Raw genomic sequence first — 18,089 nt, forward strand, 5'->3', positions numbered from 1 at the left:
TCCGGTCGCTCCAAAAATCAGATACCTCCTGTCCACCATGGATTTATCTAGTCACTAAAGCCAACAGTTTTGGATGAAAAAGACATCAGTAATGAGAGTGATGAATGATTTTGCAGTTTCAGTAAATTGTTGAAGACTTACTGTAAAATTTAATATGTAATGTTTTATCACTATGTGTTGTTAATGGTGTATGGTAATGTAATAATTTTTGTATATTTCATTTGTTTTAGTCAGTTCTGAGTTTCATTTATGTCTCTATAGTAGAAGATAGATGTTAGAATCACTACAGAATAAAGGGACTCTTCAAAAAAATTATTCAGATTTGCAGATCAATTGAAACTTTAGATGCGCTGTATCTCGAAACTGTGATTTTGGCGCTTACCATTTTGTTCCCCCGAGCAGCTCAAATATGTACTTAGCTAACTGTTCGATGGAGCGGAATTGTATAGGAGGCTTTACGGATGTCATGAAACACGAACTCAGGAAGCTATCCTCTAATTAGAACCTTAATCTCGTGATGAAAGGAACAAGCTGGGTTTCATACTATCAGTGCTTGAGGAAATAGTGTTGATCTCCAAACAAAAGTGATAAAACGCGTTGCGCGGCCCCTCCCGCCGGAGGTTTGAGTCTTCCCTCGGGCATGGGTGTCTATGGACCGATGACCTCAGCAGTTGGTCCCTTAGGACTTCAAACACACTTGAAAACTTCTGAATAACGGCGACCACATAGTATTTCTATAATTCCACAACAAGAGGTAGGTATGAACCTCTGTGAATCTACGTTACAGGGCCATAACGAAGTGTAGCGAGATAAGCCCAAGTCAGCCACAAATAAGGACAGTTTAAGAATTAACTGGAAGTATTATGTGACTTCTTCTACCTCTCGTGTTTCTACAGGAGATGGACAAAAATTTGGAAACACCGAAAGAAATGCAGATTTCAACCTAAATGCAGATGCTAACCTATCCTGCAGGTTGAGTTGTTGTATTTCACCATTTACGACATTTGTGCAGCGTTCTCAATGCGTTGCAAGTAGCGGTCACGGCTCGAACAGTGTTCTGTGTAGTTGTGAATGCATTAAGTCGGAGTTAACTGAAGTTGAACGTGGGCAAATTGTTGGTGTTCGTATGGAACGTGCTCTAGTTGCCAATGTAGCAGAAGAGTTTGGTGTTTCAGGCAACATACCGAAGTTTTATAGCGCATACAGGAAAAGCGGGAAAACATCATCCGCTAATGTAGTGTGAGGAGGGCTATGCGAGAGACGTTCAATTAATTCGAAACTAAAGTTCTATGTACTGACTTGGCAGAAAATCCTAATAAATTTTGGTCTTACGTCAAAGCGGTAGGTGGATCAAAACAAAATGTCCAGACACTCTGTGACCAAAATGGTACTGGAACAGAGGATGACAGACTAAAGGCCGAAATACGAAATCTCTTTTTCCAAAGCTGTTGCACAGAGGAACACTGCACTGTTGTTCCTTCTCTAGATTGTCGCACAGATGACAAAATGGTAGATATCGAAATAGACGACAGAGGGATAGAGAAACAATTAAAATCGCTCAAAAGAGGACCTGATAGGATACCAGTTCCACTTTACACAGAGTACGCGAAGGAACTTGCCCCCCTTCTTGCAGCGGTGTACCGTAGGCCTCTAGAAGAGCGTAGCGGTCCAAAGGATTGGAAAAGGGCACAGGTCATCCCCGTTTTGAAGAAGGGACGTCGAACAGATGTGCAGAACTATAGACCTATATCTCTAACGTCGATCAGTTGTAGAATTTTGGAACACGTATTATGTTCGAATATAATGACTTTTCTGGAGAATAGAAGTCTAGTCTGTAGGAATCAGCATGGGTTTCGAAAAGGACGATCGTGTGAAACCCAGCTCGCGCTATTCGTCCACAAGACTCAGAGGGCCATAGACACGGGTTACCAGGTACATGCCGTGTTTCTTGACTCCCGCAAGACGTTCGCTACAGTTCCCCACAGTCATTTAATGAACAAAGTAAGAGCATATGGACTATCAGACCAATTGTGTGATTGGATTGAGGAGTCCCTAGATAACAGAACGAAGCATGTCATTCTCAATGGAGAGAAGTCTTCCGAAGTAAGAGTGATTTCAGGTGTGCCGCAGGGGAGTGTCATAGGACCGTTGCTATTCACAATATACATAAATGACCTTGTGGATGACATCGGAAGTTCACTGAGGCTTTTTGCGGATGATGCCGTGGTATACCGAGAGGTTGTAACAATAGAAAATTGTACTGAAATGCAGGAGGATGTGCAGCGAATTGACGCATGGTGCACGGAATGGCAATTGAATCTCAATGTAGACAAGTGTAATGTGCTGCGAGTACATCGAAAGAAATATCCCTATCATTTAGCTACAATGTAGCAGGTCAGCAAATGGAAGCAGTTAATTTCTTAAATTATCTGGGAGTAGGCATTAGGAGTGATTTAAAATGGAATGATCATATAAATTTGATCGGCGGTAAAGCAGATGCCATACTGAGATTCATTGGAAGAATCCTAAGGAAATGCAATCCGAAAACAAAGGAATTGGGATACAGTACGCTCGTTCGCCCACTGCTTGAATACTGCTCAGCAGTGTGGGATCCGTACCAGATAGGGTTGATAGAAGAGATAGAGAAGACCCAACGGAGAGCAGTGCGCCTCGTTACAGGATCATTTAGTAATCGTGAAAGCGTTTCGGAGACAATAGATAAACTCCAGTGGAAGACTCTGCAGGAGAGAAGCTCGTTAGCTCGGTACGGGCTTTTGTAGAAGTTTCGAGAACATACCTTCACCGAGGAGTCAAGCAGTATATTTCTCCCTCCTACGTATATCTCGCGAAGAGACGATGAGGATAACATCTGAGAGATTAAAGCCCATACAGAGGCATACCGACAATCCTTTCCACGAACAATACGAGACTGGAATAGAAGGGAGAACCGATAGAGGTACTCAAGGTACCCTCCGCCAAACACCGTCAGGTGGCTTGCGGAGTATGGATGTAGATGTAGATGTCACAACGCAGATGAAACTGTGTGTTGGTTGATCCTGACGAATGGCCATTGTACACGATTGTGTCGAAAAATAAGTGGACTACAGCTGCAAAATCATTTCAAGACTGAATCTCGTACTGGCGGGCCCTGTCAGTACTAAAGCAACACGAAGGGAGCTCCAAAATTCGGTAATATGAGGGCGAGCTACAATTCCAAAACCACTCATCAGTTATGCAAATGCCTGTAACGGGAAAAACGCTGTGTCGAGGTCATGAAACCTGGACTGTGGGTCAGTGGAAGAAAGCCATTGGTCGGATGACTATTGTCTCACACTGCTTCGAAATTCTGTCCGAATTTACGTCCCAAGAGTGAAACATGTCGGGGTTTCGGTGATGATTTGGACAGCCATATCGTACTCCTCCATGGGTCCCATGGGTACTCCGGACACTAGCCTTACTGTCAAGGATTACATGACCATTCTTGCAGATCAGGTCCATCCCACTGTCTAATGTTCGTTCTGCAGTGGTGGTGCTGTGTTCGAAGAGAGGGCCCTTGTTCACACAGCTTGCATCTTCCAGGGCTGGTTTTCTGACCACGAGGGTGAATTGTCGCATCTCCGCTGTCCACCACACCCAACATATCTCGATATTATTGAACCTTTGTGGTCTTCTTTGGAAAGAAATCTGCGTGATCGCAATACACCGCCATCATCATTATCTGAACTAGCCATTATTTTGCAAGAATAATAGTATAATATTCTCTTGAAAACCGTACAGAATTTATCCATTCCGAGACGATTGGAAACTATTTCAAATAACAACGCTTTTCCAAAAGCGTATCAGGCATAGTAACGTGCTGTGTTTTTCATGTTTCCAAATTTCTGGCCTCCCCTGTGTCTCCTGCTTGCGCTCGGTCGGCTAATGTAAACGCAGAGTGTTGCCACAATGTCACACATGTGCTTTACGTTCCATGTTTATGTTTAGAATCCAAAGAATATCTATTAAGCAAAGTTAAATATACAATTTAAAGAATATGTCTGAGGCTGTTACTATCATGGTGAATATTATGAAGTGTTTTCGTGCCCCGGTGTCTAGAACATGGGTTGTAAAAGCAACACTTTATACATCGTTCTGAAAAGATATACGGACCAAATAAATGTGAAACGCCTTCCTCTGACACATCCCTCAGCACCTATAATTGTTTATAATACACCAAATTGAGGCACATTAGCACCATCATACAACATGTAAAGTGTCGCTAAGTACCTAATCGTTCTTGTGTAGTGGAGGAGCGGATGCCATGTTGCTGACGAATATATTACTGTAATTTGAGAAGTTAGCCGTCTGGAAACAGGCGCGATAGCTCGAAATTGGTAATGGTCCAAAAGTAAACTTTCTTAAAAAGATGTGTGGCTCGTTACGTTCTTCACCAAGAATCCGTAACGGCCTCGAAGTTCATCAAGGTCCAGCATGGATAAAATAATCATGGAAAATCTAAATGTGGATGGCCTTATGGAGACCTGAACCGACGTCCTCCGCAATACGAGTCCCTTGTCTTAATCACTGCGCACCCCTTTCGGTATTTAGGTACAAAAATTTAAGCCGTAGGTTATTAAGGCTAATAGAAACGAGAGTAATAGCTTACTTAACATCACAACTCGGACCCATAGACGTGGAGGAAATGAAACATTTCTTCTACCTAAGAAAGAAGATTAAACAGGATCGTCGATGCAAGTAGGGTGGCACGGGGCAAGAAAGATTCATCGATCAGAGAAGTTTTTGTTGGGGTGCATGGCATTGCACGAAAGTGAAACGTTGACCACCGAAAATCCGGAGGAGAACAAACCAGAAGCAAATGACACGTGGTGCTATTGAAGAAACTTGAAAACTAGATGCACAGATAAAATACGAAATGAAGAAGTGATAGAACGAATAGATAAGGAAAGAAGTTTACAGAAATATTTTACCAGAAGGAGAGACATGTTACTGGCAGCGCCTGATACGGTTCCAGGAATGGTTAATAAGGCGCTGGAAAGGATGGTGATGGGGAAAGATAGGGATTTGGGGGATAGTGTGGTATATACGTGTAAATGAAAAAATTAACACGATGTTACAAAAGATGGCTGGAATCCCTAAACCGGTCGAACGTGTGCCGACTTCAAGGAGATTATTTTAAGTAACATCAACTATACTCGGCAACCCACGTGACGGTTTTTGGAGCAGGCTTTTCATCTGGTACCACTATCTGATCCCCCCTTCCCCGCTCCATTCGGGAATGAGTGCCGATAGACCTATGTGGAAGGAAGTAATATGTTTTTCGACTCTCTCGGAATTACGATAGAAAAGCTTTTCGCGATGCACTACGCTTCTCTTCAAGCGTCTTCAGTGGAGTTTGTTGAGTATCTCCGTAAATCTCTCGCGCCAACTAAACGACCCCGTGACAAACCGTGCCGCTCTTCGTTGCATCTTCTCTATCTCTTTCAAGGGTCCGTTACTGATGAGCAAAACTAAGGAATCGATCGAACAGTCTCCTTGTAAGCTGCTATTTTGGTGGAGGAATTAAATTTCCTTAACACTCTTCCTATGGATCTCAGACTGGTACCTGCTTTTCCCACTTTTTGCTTTATGTGGTCACTGCATGTATGGTAGCTCCGGATGGACACTCCTAGATATTTTACGGTGGTTGCTGTTTCCAGCAATTTGTCATAAATAGTGTAGTTGTACAGTAGACAATTTGTTTTCTTGTGTATGCGCAGTAATATTTATTTACGTTCACGCTCAACTGCCAGAAAACGCATCATTTATCGATCCTCTGCAGGTTATTTCTATAAATCGATGCTGTCATCTGGCGTCCCTACATTCTTGTGCGCAACTGCATCATCTACGAACAATCTTAAATAGCATCCGGCACTTCCAGTTCGATCATTTATATAAATTGCAGTCAGTAACAGTCCTAACACACTCCGCTGGTGCACTCCTGGAATTACCTTCAAGTCTTAAATCCAGTAGCAGATCTGGTCCGATACTTGGTAAGCTCGAATTTTTTCCTGTGAACGACAGTGCGGGACTATGTCAAATGTCTTGCTCAAGTCGAGGAAAATGACATCAATCTGCGCGCTGACGTTTACAATCTCTGGGGAACAGAGTGAGCTGTGATTAAGCTCTCTATCTGCGGAATCCATGTTAATTTTTTATAGAGGATATTGTAGAAGATATTATCAGTTCAAACATAATGACTTAACACGCAGTGACATTCTACATAGTACCCGGCGTAGATTTCGACAACATCGATCATCTGAAACCCAATTGACGTTCTTCAGAAAGAGCGCTATAAATGTTATGGCTGGAGGTAACCTAGTGCATTCGGTGTTTGTAGTCTGCCGAAAGGCTTTTGATTCACTGTCACACCTATTGCAAAAGAAATAGGATATTTGGTGTGACCTAAGAAAGTGTAACACTGTAGTATTAGACTGCAGGTCTACACGTCAACGTCGTGCTAAGAATTGTAACTTGCTCTTAAGGTAGAGAAATGTTATGTAGCGCAAATTACGAAATGTACAATTGCAGTAGCAGCCTTCGATTACAAGATTAATTACAGAAAATGACTTCACATGTCCAGTGAAACTCACATAACCAAAGTGTAGATAAACGGTATGGTAGAGTTAGATTATTGACACCATACTGGTAAATTTTAAGTCGACATCGAAAGACATCGCTTACTTTATTGATGCGTGATCTTTTCTTAAATATATATCAGGTCAGATTAAAAGGTTTATCGAGCATACGCAAAGAAAGGCACAGGCACGTTTGAATGATCAAAGAGTGTGACAGACACTAGAAGCAAGGTGGTTTACATCTATCGCGAAAATATGACTAAAAAAACTCCAAAGATGGGCTTTCAGGTTGGAGATATTACACTGCGCCCTGTGCTCTGGCTCTACAGGAATTGAAATTAAAAAAACTCCGTCCAAGCAGACCTTGAAAGGCCCAACGGTACCGAGGGCCGCCGTGTCATCCTCAGATCACAGCCATCACTGGATGCGTATATGGAGGGACATGTGGTCAGCACACCGCTCTCCCGGCCGTATGTCAGTTTACGAGACCGGAGCCCTACTTCTCTATCAAGCAGCTCCTCAGTTTGCCTCACAAAGGCTGAGTGCACCCCGCTTGCCAACTACGCTCGACAGACCGGATGGTCACCTATCCAAGTGCTAGCCCAGCGCGACAGTGCTTAACTTCGGTGATCTGACGAGAACCGGTGTTACGTCTGCGGCAAGGCCGTTGGCTGGGACTAAAATTAGACTAGTAATAAGCCGCACGGAGACGTACTACTTCTGGTCCTATCACTCCCCCACTTGTGTGTTCACCGGTTGACTAATGTTGGCACACTCTAGGAGAGAGTGTCGTAGTTTGGAACTTTTTTCAGACATGCGCCTCTAGCCACCGCTGAAATAGAAGTTTAATACATTTTCTTATTCCATTTTTAAGTGATAGCATTTACTTTTAGTGCTTACCTCTGAAATTCCAAAGATTACTTCAGTAAATTAAGGATTTTAGAAATGTGAAAAAATGTTCCAAGGTACAACTTAATCATGTACCAAGGAACAAATATACTACTGACTTTTAAAAGCGTTGCAAAGGAGACATCTGAGAACATCTCTTCTTTATTAAATAGTCTGTCTGTTAAATTATTACTGTATTAGGCACCAATACTCAGTGAGTGAAACCAGATGAAGTAGAAACATTATGAGAAACCAGTGAAAAAGAACCATTGGGAACTAACAAAAATTTTCATTTTCAGGACAGGTGAACGTATTAACACGTCAAAGAAACTCAGTTCACTTCCAGATATAACTTGATGCAAGATAGAAGGTCTTCCCTCGTTTCAAGGTACAAGACGGTGCACCGGTTATGGAGAATGGCTGAACCGTGGACATCTTATATTTCTAGTTGTAAAAATAAATACAATTTTATTCAGCATAAAATGCTGTAACTGAATAATCAACATTACCTTCCAAATAGCTTCCATATATTATGCAGCACTTAAATTCGTATAACTCAACGTATTTGCAAATGCTGCACAAAATATAATACTATGTTTCACAGCCACAAAAACAGTAGAAGGTGACGCAAGCTTCTTATGATGGTCTCTAGTGCGGATTCCTTAACGTGATTCTAAAATTGGTCATTAAAGTGAAACACCGACTAGGATTTATAATGTGTTCAAGGCACACTACCCTCTAGGCACTACACCTACCCCTACAGTAAAAAGTACCATCACCACACACGTAGGATAGACGTAGATGAAGCGTTGTCGCCTGGCAGTCCCCAGAAATCTGGATGAGACGAAGTCGGATCAACCACAATCGTGCGAAAAGCCGTATGGTGCTGCTTGAAAAGAGGCGCACTACAAGAAATGTGGCCTTCAGGCTACGAACATAACCATTACTTTGTGGCAACAAGACGTAAACGCAAAAAAACTGCCAAAAATCTCTGCACCGCACGAGATAACACACTCACGAGGTAAGCACACACCTCACGGATGAAAGGCAACAGAGAGAGTCCATATTCCCAGATTTGCAGAACGTGTTTGACAAAGTGCCCCATTGCTGACTATTAATGGAAGTCCAGGTGTACGAAATAGGTTCCCAGACATGTAAGTGTGTGAGGTAACGGGCGAGTTGTGGCGCCCTGAAAATATTGTCAAGTTCGGAGTTGGCGTGGCTGCATGGGCCGTTCGGCAAGCCGGGGCTCGTCAGATACCGCGTGGTGGCGAACACTAGCCGCAGCAAGAGGGGCAGCCGGCCACGTGGCTGGGAATTCCGAGTTGGTGCTGTGTCGAGGACTGTGTTTTGTGTCGATGAAGGACATTTGTATGCCGGGAGTGCCAAAGATGGCGGACTTTGTGAAACCATAATGGCAGACATTTCACAGTTCATATAGAAATTAATAGTAGCCAGGGGAATCATGATACCTCATAAAGAAATATGTACATTACCGTTATTTGTACATCCTTATAAATATGTTTATTCATCTAAGTTTTTGTTTATATCCGATATATACTATTCATGAGGAAATTTGTCAATTATTTACTGTGTTTTAGAAAGCACAGAGACATTAGGCTACTGGCCTACCTTTTGTTTCTATTCCTTTGATATATGTTTATTTGATTTGTTTATGTATTTAATAACGTGTGTTAGAGCGTGTTTATGGCCCAGCCGTAGGAATATTTATTGAATTTTAAGTTACTTAAATGTAAATCCAGTATTTCGAATCTGTTCCATTATGTTTGTGAGTGTGCGTTGGCGGGAGTGCTCAGGCCAATCACAGCGATCATTTCGAAAAAGGACACATGGAGAGGCGTATGGAGGTTAGGGAGGAGCATCGTTTCCGGTCGCGGGAAAGACTTAGAGAGTGGAGCAGTTTGTGGGAGGTCGCGAGAGATAGAAATATTTCGTAGTACCAACCTGTGCACTTGTGAGATTTCCATGGCTTCTGCAGTGAAGATGTAGTATGTGTTTGGAAGTGGATATCTCGCGAGCTATGTTGTTGCTCATAACTAATTACGTGAAGTAGGAATCTATTGTTTCCCTGTTATTCAACTTATATTTTATTTAAATGCTGCACCATCGACCCCAGTAACTGTTTTGCAGTAATAAAGGGCATTCTTAAAGGTACTTCTGCTGTCGTGCTCATCATTTAAACTCCTTAAAATAGCACCTGCAGATTTTATTTAATTGCAATCTTTCATTTATAAATTTCTATACCACTTTCAAAATTCGCAATAGCCGAGTGATAGGAACCTTCGACCATTCGATTCATGTGTATAATCGTATTGTATACTGTAGACTCAGCAGTATTTGGCTTGTAATGCGGCAACAGCGTATCCCAGCCACTAGACAACGAAACCAGCCAAAACTTTTAATATTTCAACTCTGAGTCTGAGGGTACGTAGTTGAGGACCACGCCACATCATCATTTTGTTTTTTGAAAACCCGCAATGCTTCGAAGACTTCTTAAGTAACAGAAATCAGCGCGTCGTCCTGGTCGGAAGGTGTTCATTAGAGACAAGCATACCCTCAGGAGTGCCCCACGGAAGTATCAGCACCGCTCGTATTCTATACATACATAAACGGTCTGATGGATAGAGTGGACAACAATGTGCGACTGGTTACTGATGGCACTGTTGTAAATGGGAAAACATCGTTGTCGAGTAACTGTATTAGGATACTGATTGACTTTGGCAGAATTTCTGTTTGGGTTTATAAGTGTGTTCTTCCCCTAAGTTGTGGAAAAATGTAAATTAATGCAGATGAGTAGAAAAAGTAAGTAAGGCGAATGGTAGATTTCAGTTTATTTGCAGAGTTTTAGGAATGTGCAGCTGCCCTATAAGGGAGGTCGCGTATAGAACAATAGTTTGACCCTTTCGTGAGTACTAGTCGAGTCTTTGGGATTGCCAGCAAGTCAGGTTAAAGGAACACATGGAATGAATTCAGAGGCCTGCTGCCAGTTTTGTAACCGATAAGTTCGGTCAGCGGCCGAGTATTACAGAGATACTTCGTGAACTCAAATAGGAATCCGTGGAGGACCATACAGTGTTGTTTTCGAGAAACGCTATTGGCGAAATGTAGAGAACCGAAATTTGAAGCTGACTGCAGAACGTCGTAATTGTCGTCTGCATCACATCTGCTGTGCAGTAAGTTACGTAAATTTAAGTATTAGCTGTGTTTTTCTTACTTGTCACTTCTTTTTCCTTTTTTTTCTTTTTTTTAGGAAGCTTTAATTTTCGAATGCTAGTAATAGTGTTCGATAGATTTCGTGTTTGTTTTGAATACAGTCCAGTGAGAGTCCCTTTAATCAGCTGTAGTGGTAGTGTGGTCGTAACTGCTGTGTGCTTCACATCTGCTGTGCAGCAAGCTACGTAAATTTAAGTATTAACTGTGTTTTCCTTACTTGTCACTTCTTCTTCCATTTGTTTTTGATTTTAGGTTCAAAATGGTTCAAATGGCTCTGAGCACTATGCCACTTAGCTTCTGAGGTCATCAGTCGCCTAGAACTTAGAACTAATTAAACCTAACTAACCTAAGGACATCACACACATCCATGCCGGAGGCAGGATTCGAACCTGCGACAGTGGCGGTCACTCGGTTCCAGACTGAAGCGCCTAGAACCGCACGACCACACCGGCCGGCCTTGCTTTTAGGAAGACTTAATTTTCGAGTACTATTAATAGTGTTCCATAGATTTCGTGTTTGTTTTGAATACAGTTCAGAGACAGTTAGTGCTTATTTTCATTGTTTCCAACAAGAAGTGTCTAGTAACCACAGTTTAGTAAGCTATCAGCCGCCCTTAGTGAATTAGCAGTCTAGTTAAAAGTCGATTACTTAGCTCTCTACATTAAATTGTTTATTTCTTAGGATGGATAGGATGTGTGACTGCTGTGTACGGACGCAGGAGGAGCTGGCCACTGTTTGCGAACAGCTGAACGTGCTGATGGCCACGGTGAGGCGTCTTCAGGCTGCTGCCTTGGAGTGTAGCGGCAGTGGGGAGTCGGGTGCGTCGCATGGTACACCCCAGGTGTTACACGCTTCACCCACGGTCCCTGCTGTCGAGACCTTTGCGTGTATCGGCCGCGGATGAGCCACCTTCTCCCCAAGGGGAGTGGCGGGTTCAGCGGCGTTCACTTCGCACGAGGCGGAGGGTCAATGTAGAGGCTGGCCGTGTGGCATCGCCCGCTCTGCTTGTCGGTGGACATGTGGCCGCTCCTTCAGCAAGGTCCGAGCAGGCACACGGGGGGAGTGGTTTATTAGTGATTGGGAGCTCCAACGTTAGGCGGGTGATGGAGCCCCTTAGGGAGATAGCGGAAAGGTCGGGGAAGAAGGCCAGTGTTCACTCTGTCTGCTTGCCGGGGGGTCTCATCCGAGATGTGGAGGAGGTCCTGCCGGCGGCGATAGAGAGCACTGGGTGCACCCGACTGCAAATTGTTGCTCATGACGGCACGAATGACTCCTGCCGTCTGGGTTCTAAGGTTATTCTCAGTTCATACAGGAGGCTGGCAGTGTTAGTGAAGGCGGAAAGCCTCGCTCTGCAGGGTGGAATCTGAGCTAACTATGTGTGGTATCTTTCCCAGAACCGATCGCGGTCGTCTGGTTTCGAGCCGAGTGGAAGGCTTAAACCAGAGGCTCAGACGATTCTGCGGGGATCTGGGGTGCAATTTTCTCGACCTCCTCTATGGGGTGGAGAAATGTAGGGTGCCCCTGAATAGGACAGGCGTGCACTCCACACAGGGAGCGGCTACAAGGATAGCGGAGTACGTGTGGAGTGTACATGGGGTTTTTTTAGGTTAGAGAATTCCCTCCCTAGGCCCGACAAGACGCCTCCTGAGACGCGGCAAGGTATCAGTAGGCAACACGCAACAGGAAATGACAATGTTAATGTGCTAATAGTAAACTGCAGGAGCGGCTATAGAAAGGTCCCAGAACTGCTCTCATTAATAAACGGTCAGAATGCCCACATAGTACTAGGGACGGAAAGTTGGCTGAAATCAGATGTAAACAGTAATGAAATTCTAAACTCAGATTGGAATGTATACCGCAGAGACAGGCTGTACAGTGAAGGTGGAGGCGTGTTTATAGCGATAAGAAGTGCAATAGTATCGAAGGAAATTGACGGAGATCTGAAATGTGAAATAATTTGGGTGAAGGTTACGGTTAAAGCAGGCTCAAACGTGGTAATTGGATGGCTCTATAGGCCCCCTGGCTCAGCAGCTGTTGTGGCAGAACACCTGATGGAAAATTTGGAAAATATTTCAAGTAGATTTCTGGACCATGTTATAGTTTTGGGTGGAGATTTGAATTTACCAGTTATAGACTGGCAGACTCATAGGTTTATAACGGATGGCAGGGACAAAGAATCCAGTGAAAGTTTTTAAAGTGCGTTATCTGAAAACTACCTTGAGCAGTTAAAGAGAGAACCGACTTGTGGCGATAACGTATTGGACCTTCTGGTGACAAACAGTCCCGAACTATTTGAAACAGTTATTGTAGAACAGGGAATCAGCGATCATAAAACGGTTACAGCATCGATGATTTCAGCCGTAAATAGAAATATTAAAAAAGGTAGGAAAATTTTTCTCTTTAGTAAAAGTGAAAAAAAGCAGATTTCAGAGTACTTGACAGCTCAATACAAAAGTTTTATGTTAAATACAGATAGTGTTGAGGATCAGTGGACAAAGTTCAAAACCATTGTACAATATGCGTTAGATGAGTATGTGCCAAGCAAGATCGTAAGAGATGGGAAAGAGCCACCGTGGTACAACAACCGAGTTAGAAAACTGCTGCGGAAGCAAAGGGAACTTAACAGCAAACATAAACATATCCAAAGCCTTGCAGACAAACAAAAATTACGCGAAGCCAAATGTAGTGTGAGGAGGGCTATGCGAGAGGCTTTCAATGAATTCGAAAGTAAAGTTCTGTGTACTGACTTGGCAGAAAATCCTAAGAAATTTTGGTCTTATGTCAAAGCGGTAGGTGGATCAAAACAAAATGTCCAGACACTCTGTGACCAAAATGGTACTGAAACAGAGGATGACAGACTAAAGGCCGCAATACTAAATCTCTTTTTCCAAAGCTGTTGCACAGAGGAACACTGCTCTGTTGTTCCTTCTCTAGATTGTCGCACAGATGACAAAGTGGTAGATATCGAAATAGGTGACAGATGGATAGAGAAACAATTAAAATCGCTCAAAAGAGGAAAGGCCGCTGAACCTGATGGGATACCAGTTCGATTTTACATAGAGTACGCGAAGGAACTTTCCCCCCATCTTGCAGCGGTGTACCGTAGGTCTCTAGAAAAGCGTAGCTTTCCAAAAGATTTTAAAAGGGCACAGGTCATCCCCGTTTTCAAGAAGGGACGTCGAACACATGTGCAGAACTATAGACCTATATCTCTAACGTCAATCAGTTGTAGAATTTTGGAACACGTATTGTTCGAGTATGATGACTTTTCTGGAGACTAGAAATCTACTCTGTAGAAATCAGCATGGGTTTGGAAAAGGACGATCGTGTGAAACCCAGATCGCGCTATTCGTCAACGAGACTTAGAGGGACATAGACACGGGTTTCCAGGTAGATGCCGTGTTTCTTAACTTCCGCAAGACGTTCGCTACAGTTCCCCACAGTCGTTTAATGAATAAAGTAAGAGCATATGGACTATCAGACCAATTGTGTGATAGGATTGAAGAGTTCCTAGATAACAGAACGCAGCATGTCATTCTCAATGGCGAGAAGTCTTCCGAAGTAAGAGTGATTTCAGTGTGCCGCAGGGGAGTGTCGTAGGACCGTTGCTATTCACAATATACATAAATGACCTTGTGGATGACATCGGAAGTTCACTGAGGCTTGTTGCGGAGGATGCTGTGGTATATCGAGAGGTTGTAACAATGGAAAATTGTACTGAAATGCAGGAAGACCTGCAACGAATTGAGCATGGTGCAGGGAATGGCAATTGAACCTCAATGTAGACACGTGTAATGTGCTGCGAATGCATAGAAAGAAAGATCCTTCATCATTTAGCTACAATATAGCAGGTCAGCAACTGAAATCAATTAATTCCTTAAATTACCTGGGAGTAGGCATTAGGAGTGATTTAAAATAGAATGACCTCATAAAATTAATTGTCGGTAAAGCACATGCCAGACTGTGATTCATTGGAAGAATCCTAAGGAAATGCAGTCCGAAAATAAAGGACGTAGGTTACAGTACACTTGTTCGCTCACTGCTTGATTACTGCTCACCTGTGAGGGATCCTTGCCAGATAGGGTTGATAGAAGAGATAGAGAAGATCCAACGGAGAGCTACGCGCTTCGTCACTGGATCATTTAGTAATCGCGAAAGCGTTACGGAGACGATAGCTAAACTCCGGTGGAAGACTCTGCAAGAGAGACGCTCAGTAGCTCGGTACGGGCTTTTGTTGAAGTTTTGAGAGCATACCTTCACCGAGGAGTCAAGCAGTTTATTGCTCCCTCCTAGGTATATCTCACGAAGAGATCATGAGGATAACATCTGAGAGATTAAAGCCCATACAGAGGCATACCGACAATCCTTTCCACGAACAATACGAGACTGGAATAGAAGGGAGAACCGATAGAAGTACTCAAGGTATCCTCCGCCACACACCGTCAGGTGGCTTGCGGAGTGTGGATGTAGGTGTAGATGTAGATGTAGATTCTACTATAAGAAAAATCAGGACTCGTGCAAGGCCGTTTTTTCCCACGCTCCATTTGTGAGTGAGACAAATGTACTCCTCCAATTGAGACTTCAAGTACGAACGACACAACTATTTTCACACCTTCGTGAGACAAGTCCTTTAATGCAACGTGATGGTTTGGTCGGCCTTGTACACACTGAACGCCACGTGTAAAAGAGCTTGATGGGAAAACCTTCATTTACCTTATTAAAAGCCTTCTGGGTCTACTGCCGCGTCATCTAATAAAATATTTAAAATAATAAAACCGACATTTCAGCCAAGATGCAGCGGCCTTTACCAGTGTACAGACGAATTACCTAACTTCCGAATTTTTAATACAAGTACCCTCCAGCAAGTATAGCGAAATCTGGGCAGAAATTGCGCCCACTGATTGGGGATAAAATTGAATTCTTTTCTTGAAACAACAAGAATGGTTCAAATGGCTCTGAGCACTATGGGACCTAACATCTGAGATCGTCAGTCCCGTAGAACTTAAAAATACTTAGACCTAACTAACCTAAGGACATCACACACATCCATGCCCCAGGCAGGATTCAAACCAGCGACTATAGCAGTCGCGTGGTTCCTGACTGAAGCGCCTAGAATCGCTCGGCCACCGCGGCCGGCTGAAACAAAAAGAAGTTCCAAACTTCAACAAAGACGTATTTTCCTACGTGAGGGTCTTGGTAGTTTTCTGGCAGTAGTAAGGCAAATTCCCGGATAGAAAACATCTACCAATCACAAAAAGAAGCCTGAAAGAAAGCATTTCATGTGAAAAAATTTGTGTCCCCCCAGAACAACACTCCTACCCAATGTCGAAAACGCAGACATTTCACTAAAATGGGCTGCCCCACTATCCTTTATTGCCCCCTTCCTGAGGACAGGCCAACGGAAGGTGAATGTCGCCCCGACACCAGACTCAAGACCCGCTACTCACCCATGACGCGGTTGGCGGCCACCGCCGCTAGAAACAGAAGCGACGTCCACCTCAGCATGTCTCCACCAGTCTGGACAAACACCCCGCTCTTATAACGGTAGCAATCGCTAACAGGTCTCTTCGACGCAGGAAGTGCTGCGTCTACGTGAGTTCACTGAAATCTCTGCGACAAGGTCAACTGCTGTGCGAAAACAACTGTCAGATGCTCTTCAAATTATTCGCTGTAATCATTCATAGATAACCGCGCACGTGTAAGCCTCCCATCTCTTCCGCTATGCACTATAATCGACCGGGTAAAAGTGTATCTAATTTGTCGGAAAGGCATCGATTGCGAAGAAAATCTGTAGTGCCATCATGTGTTGTAGTGTCACACCTGCCAGGTCTCTTAAAATTATTTCCTCTGATCAATCACAGATAACCGCAAGTGCTGTTCTCTTTCAACATTCCAGCTAAACGCGAGTTGTAGACTAAGAAGCGAAGAGTACAGTGAGTGCATCTCCACTGCCAACCTTTGTCCGATTTAAAAACACAGTCTGCCCGCGAAATAATTGCAGCGTGTTGCAGTAGTTAAATTCGTTTTGAAATGATATATCTTGGATCGTAAATACCTCCTGATGATACCTAATGAAGCACAATGTGTAGCAGTTTGTTGCGTATCCAGTCCTACAATTTCGTCTTTACTTCTTTGTTCTACGAAGTAGTGCCGTAAGTTTTGTTGTTGTTGTTGTTGTCTTCAGTCCTGAGACTGGTTTGATGCAGCTCTCCATGCTACTCTATCCTGTGCAAGCTGCTTCATCTCCCAGTACCTACTGCAACCTACATCCTTCTGAATCTGCTTAGTGTACTCATCTCTCGGTCTCCCTCTACGATTTTTACCCTCCACGCTGCCCTCCAATGCTAAATTTGTGATCCCTTGATGCCTCAAAACATGTCCTACCAACCGATCCCTTCTTCTAGTCAAGTTGTGCCACAAACTTCTCTTCTCCCCAATCCTATTCAATACCTCCTCATTAGTTACGTGATCTATCCACCTTATCTTCAGTATTCTTCTGTAGCACCACATTTCGAAAGCTTCTATTCTCTTCTTTTCCAAACTAGTTATCGTCCATGTTTCACTTCCATACATGGCTACACTCCAAACAAATACTTTCAGAAACGACTTCCTGATACATAAATCTATATTCGATGTTAACAAATTTCTCTTCTTCAGAAACGCTTTCCTTGCCATTGCCAGTCTACATTTTATATCCTCTCTACTTCGACCATCATCAGTTATTTTACTTCCTAAATAGCAAAACTCCTTTACTACTTTAAGTGTCTCATTTCCTAATCTAATTCCCTCAGCATCACCCGATTTAATTTGACTACATTCCATTATCCTCGTTTTGCTTTTGTTAATGTTCATCTTATATCCTCCTTTCAAGACACTGTCCATTCCGTTCAACTGCTCTTCCAAGTCCTTTGCCGTCTCTGACAGAATTACAATGTCATCGGCGAACCTCAAAGTTTTTACTTCGTCTCCATGAATTTTAATACCTACTCCAAATTTTTCTTTTGTTTCCTTTACTGCTTGCTCAATATACAGATTGAATAATATCGGGGAGAGGCTACAACCCTGTCTCACTCCTTTCCCAACCACTGCTTCTCTTTCATGCCCCTCGACTCCTATTACTGCCATCTGGTTTCTGTACAAATTATAAATAGCCTTTCGCTCCCTGTATTTTACCCCTGCCACCTTTAGAATTTGAAAAAGAGTATTCCAGTCAACATTGTCAAAAGCTTTCTCTAAGTCTACAAATGCTAGAAACGTAGGTTTGCCTTTTCTTAATCTTTCTTCTAAGATAAGTCGTAAGGTCAGTATTGCCTCACGTGTTCCAACATTTCGACGGAATCCAAACTGATCCTC

At 43.2% G+C, this 18,089-nt stretch overlaps 1 protein-coding gene across 1 annotated transcript in view; it reads right to left on the reverse strand.

Annotated features, from left to right (window-relative positions):
- Positions 1-16,286, reverse strand: part of LOC126282953 (trypsin-like) — a 68,351-nt gene extending 52,065 nt beyond the window's left edge. The window contains exon 1 of the mRNA XM_049982233.1: positions 16,184-16,286. Coding sequence (XP_049838190.1) covers positions 16,184-16,241 — 58 coding nt within the window. The 5' untranslated portion in view covers positions 16,242-16,286. The remainder of the gene's footprint in view (positions 1-16,183) is intronic.
- Between the last annotated feature and the right edge of the window lie 1,803 nt (positions 16,287-18,089).

Source organism: Schistocerca gregaria, chromosome 1, assembly GCF_023897955.1.
Source record: "Schistocerca gregaria isolate iqSchGreg1 chromosome 1, iqSchGreg1.2, whole genome shotgun sequence".
Lineage (NCBI taxonomy): Eukaryota > Metazoa > Arthropoda > Insecta > Orthoptera > Acrididae > Schistocerca > Schistocerca gregaria.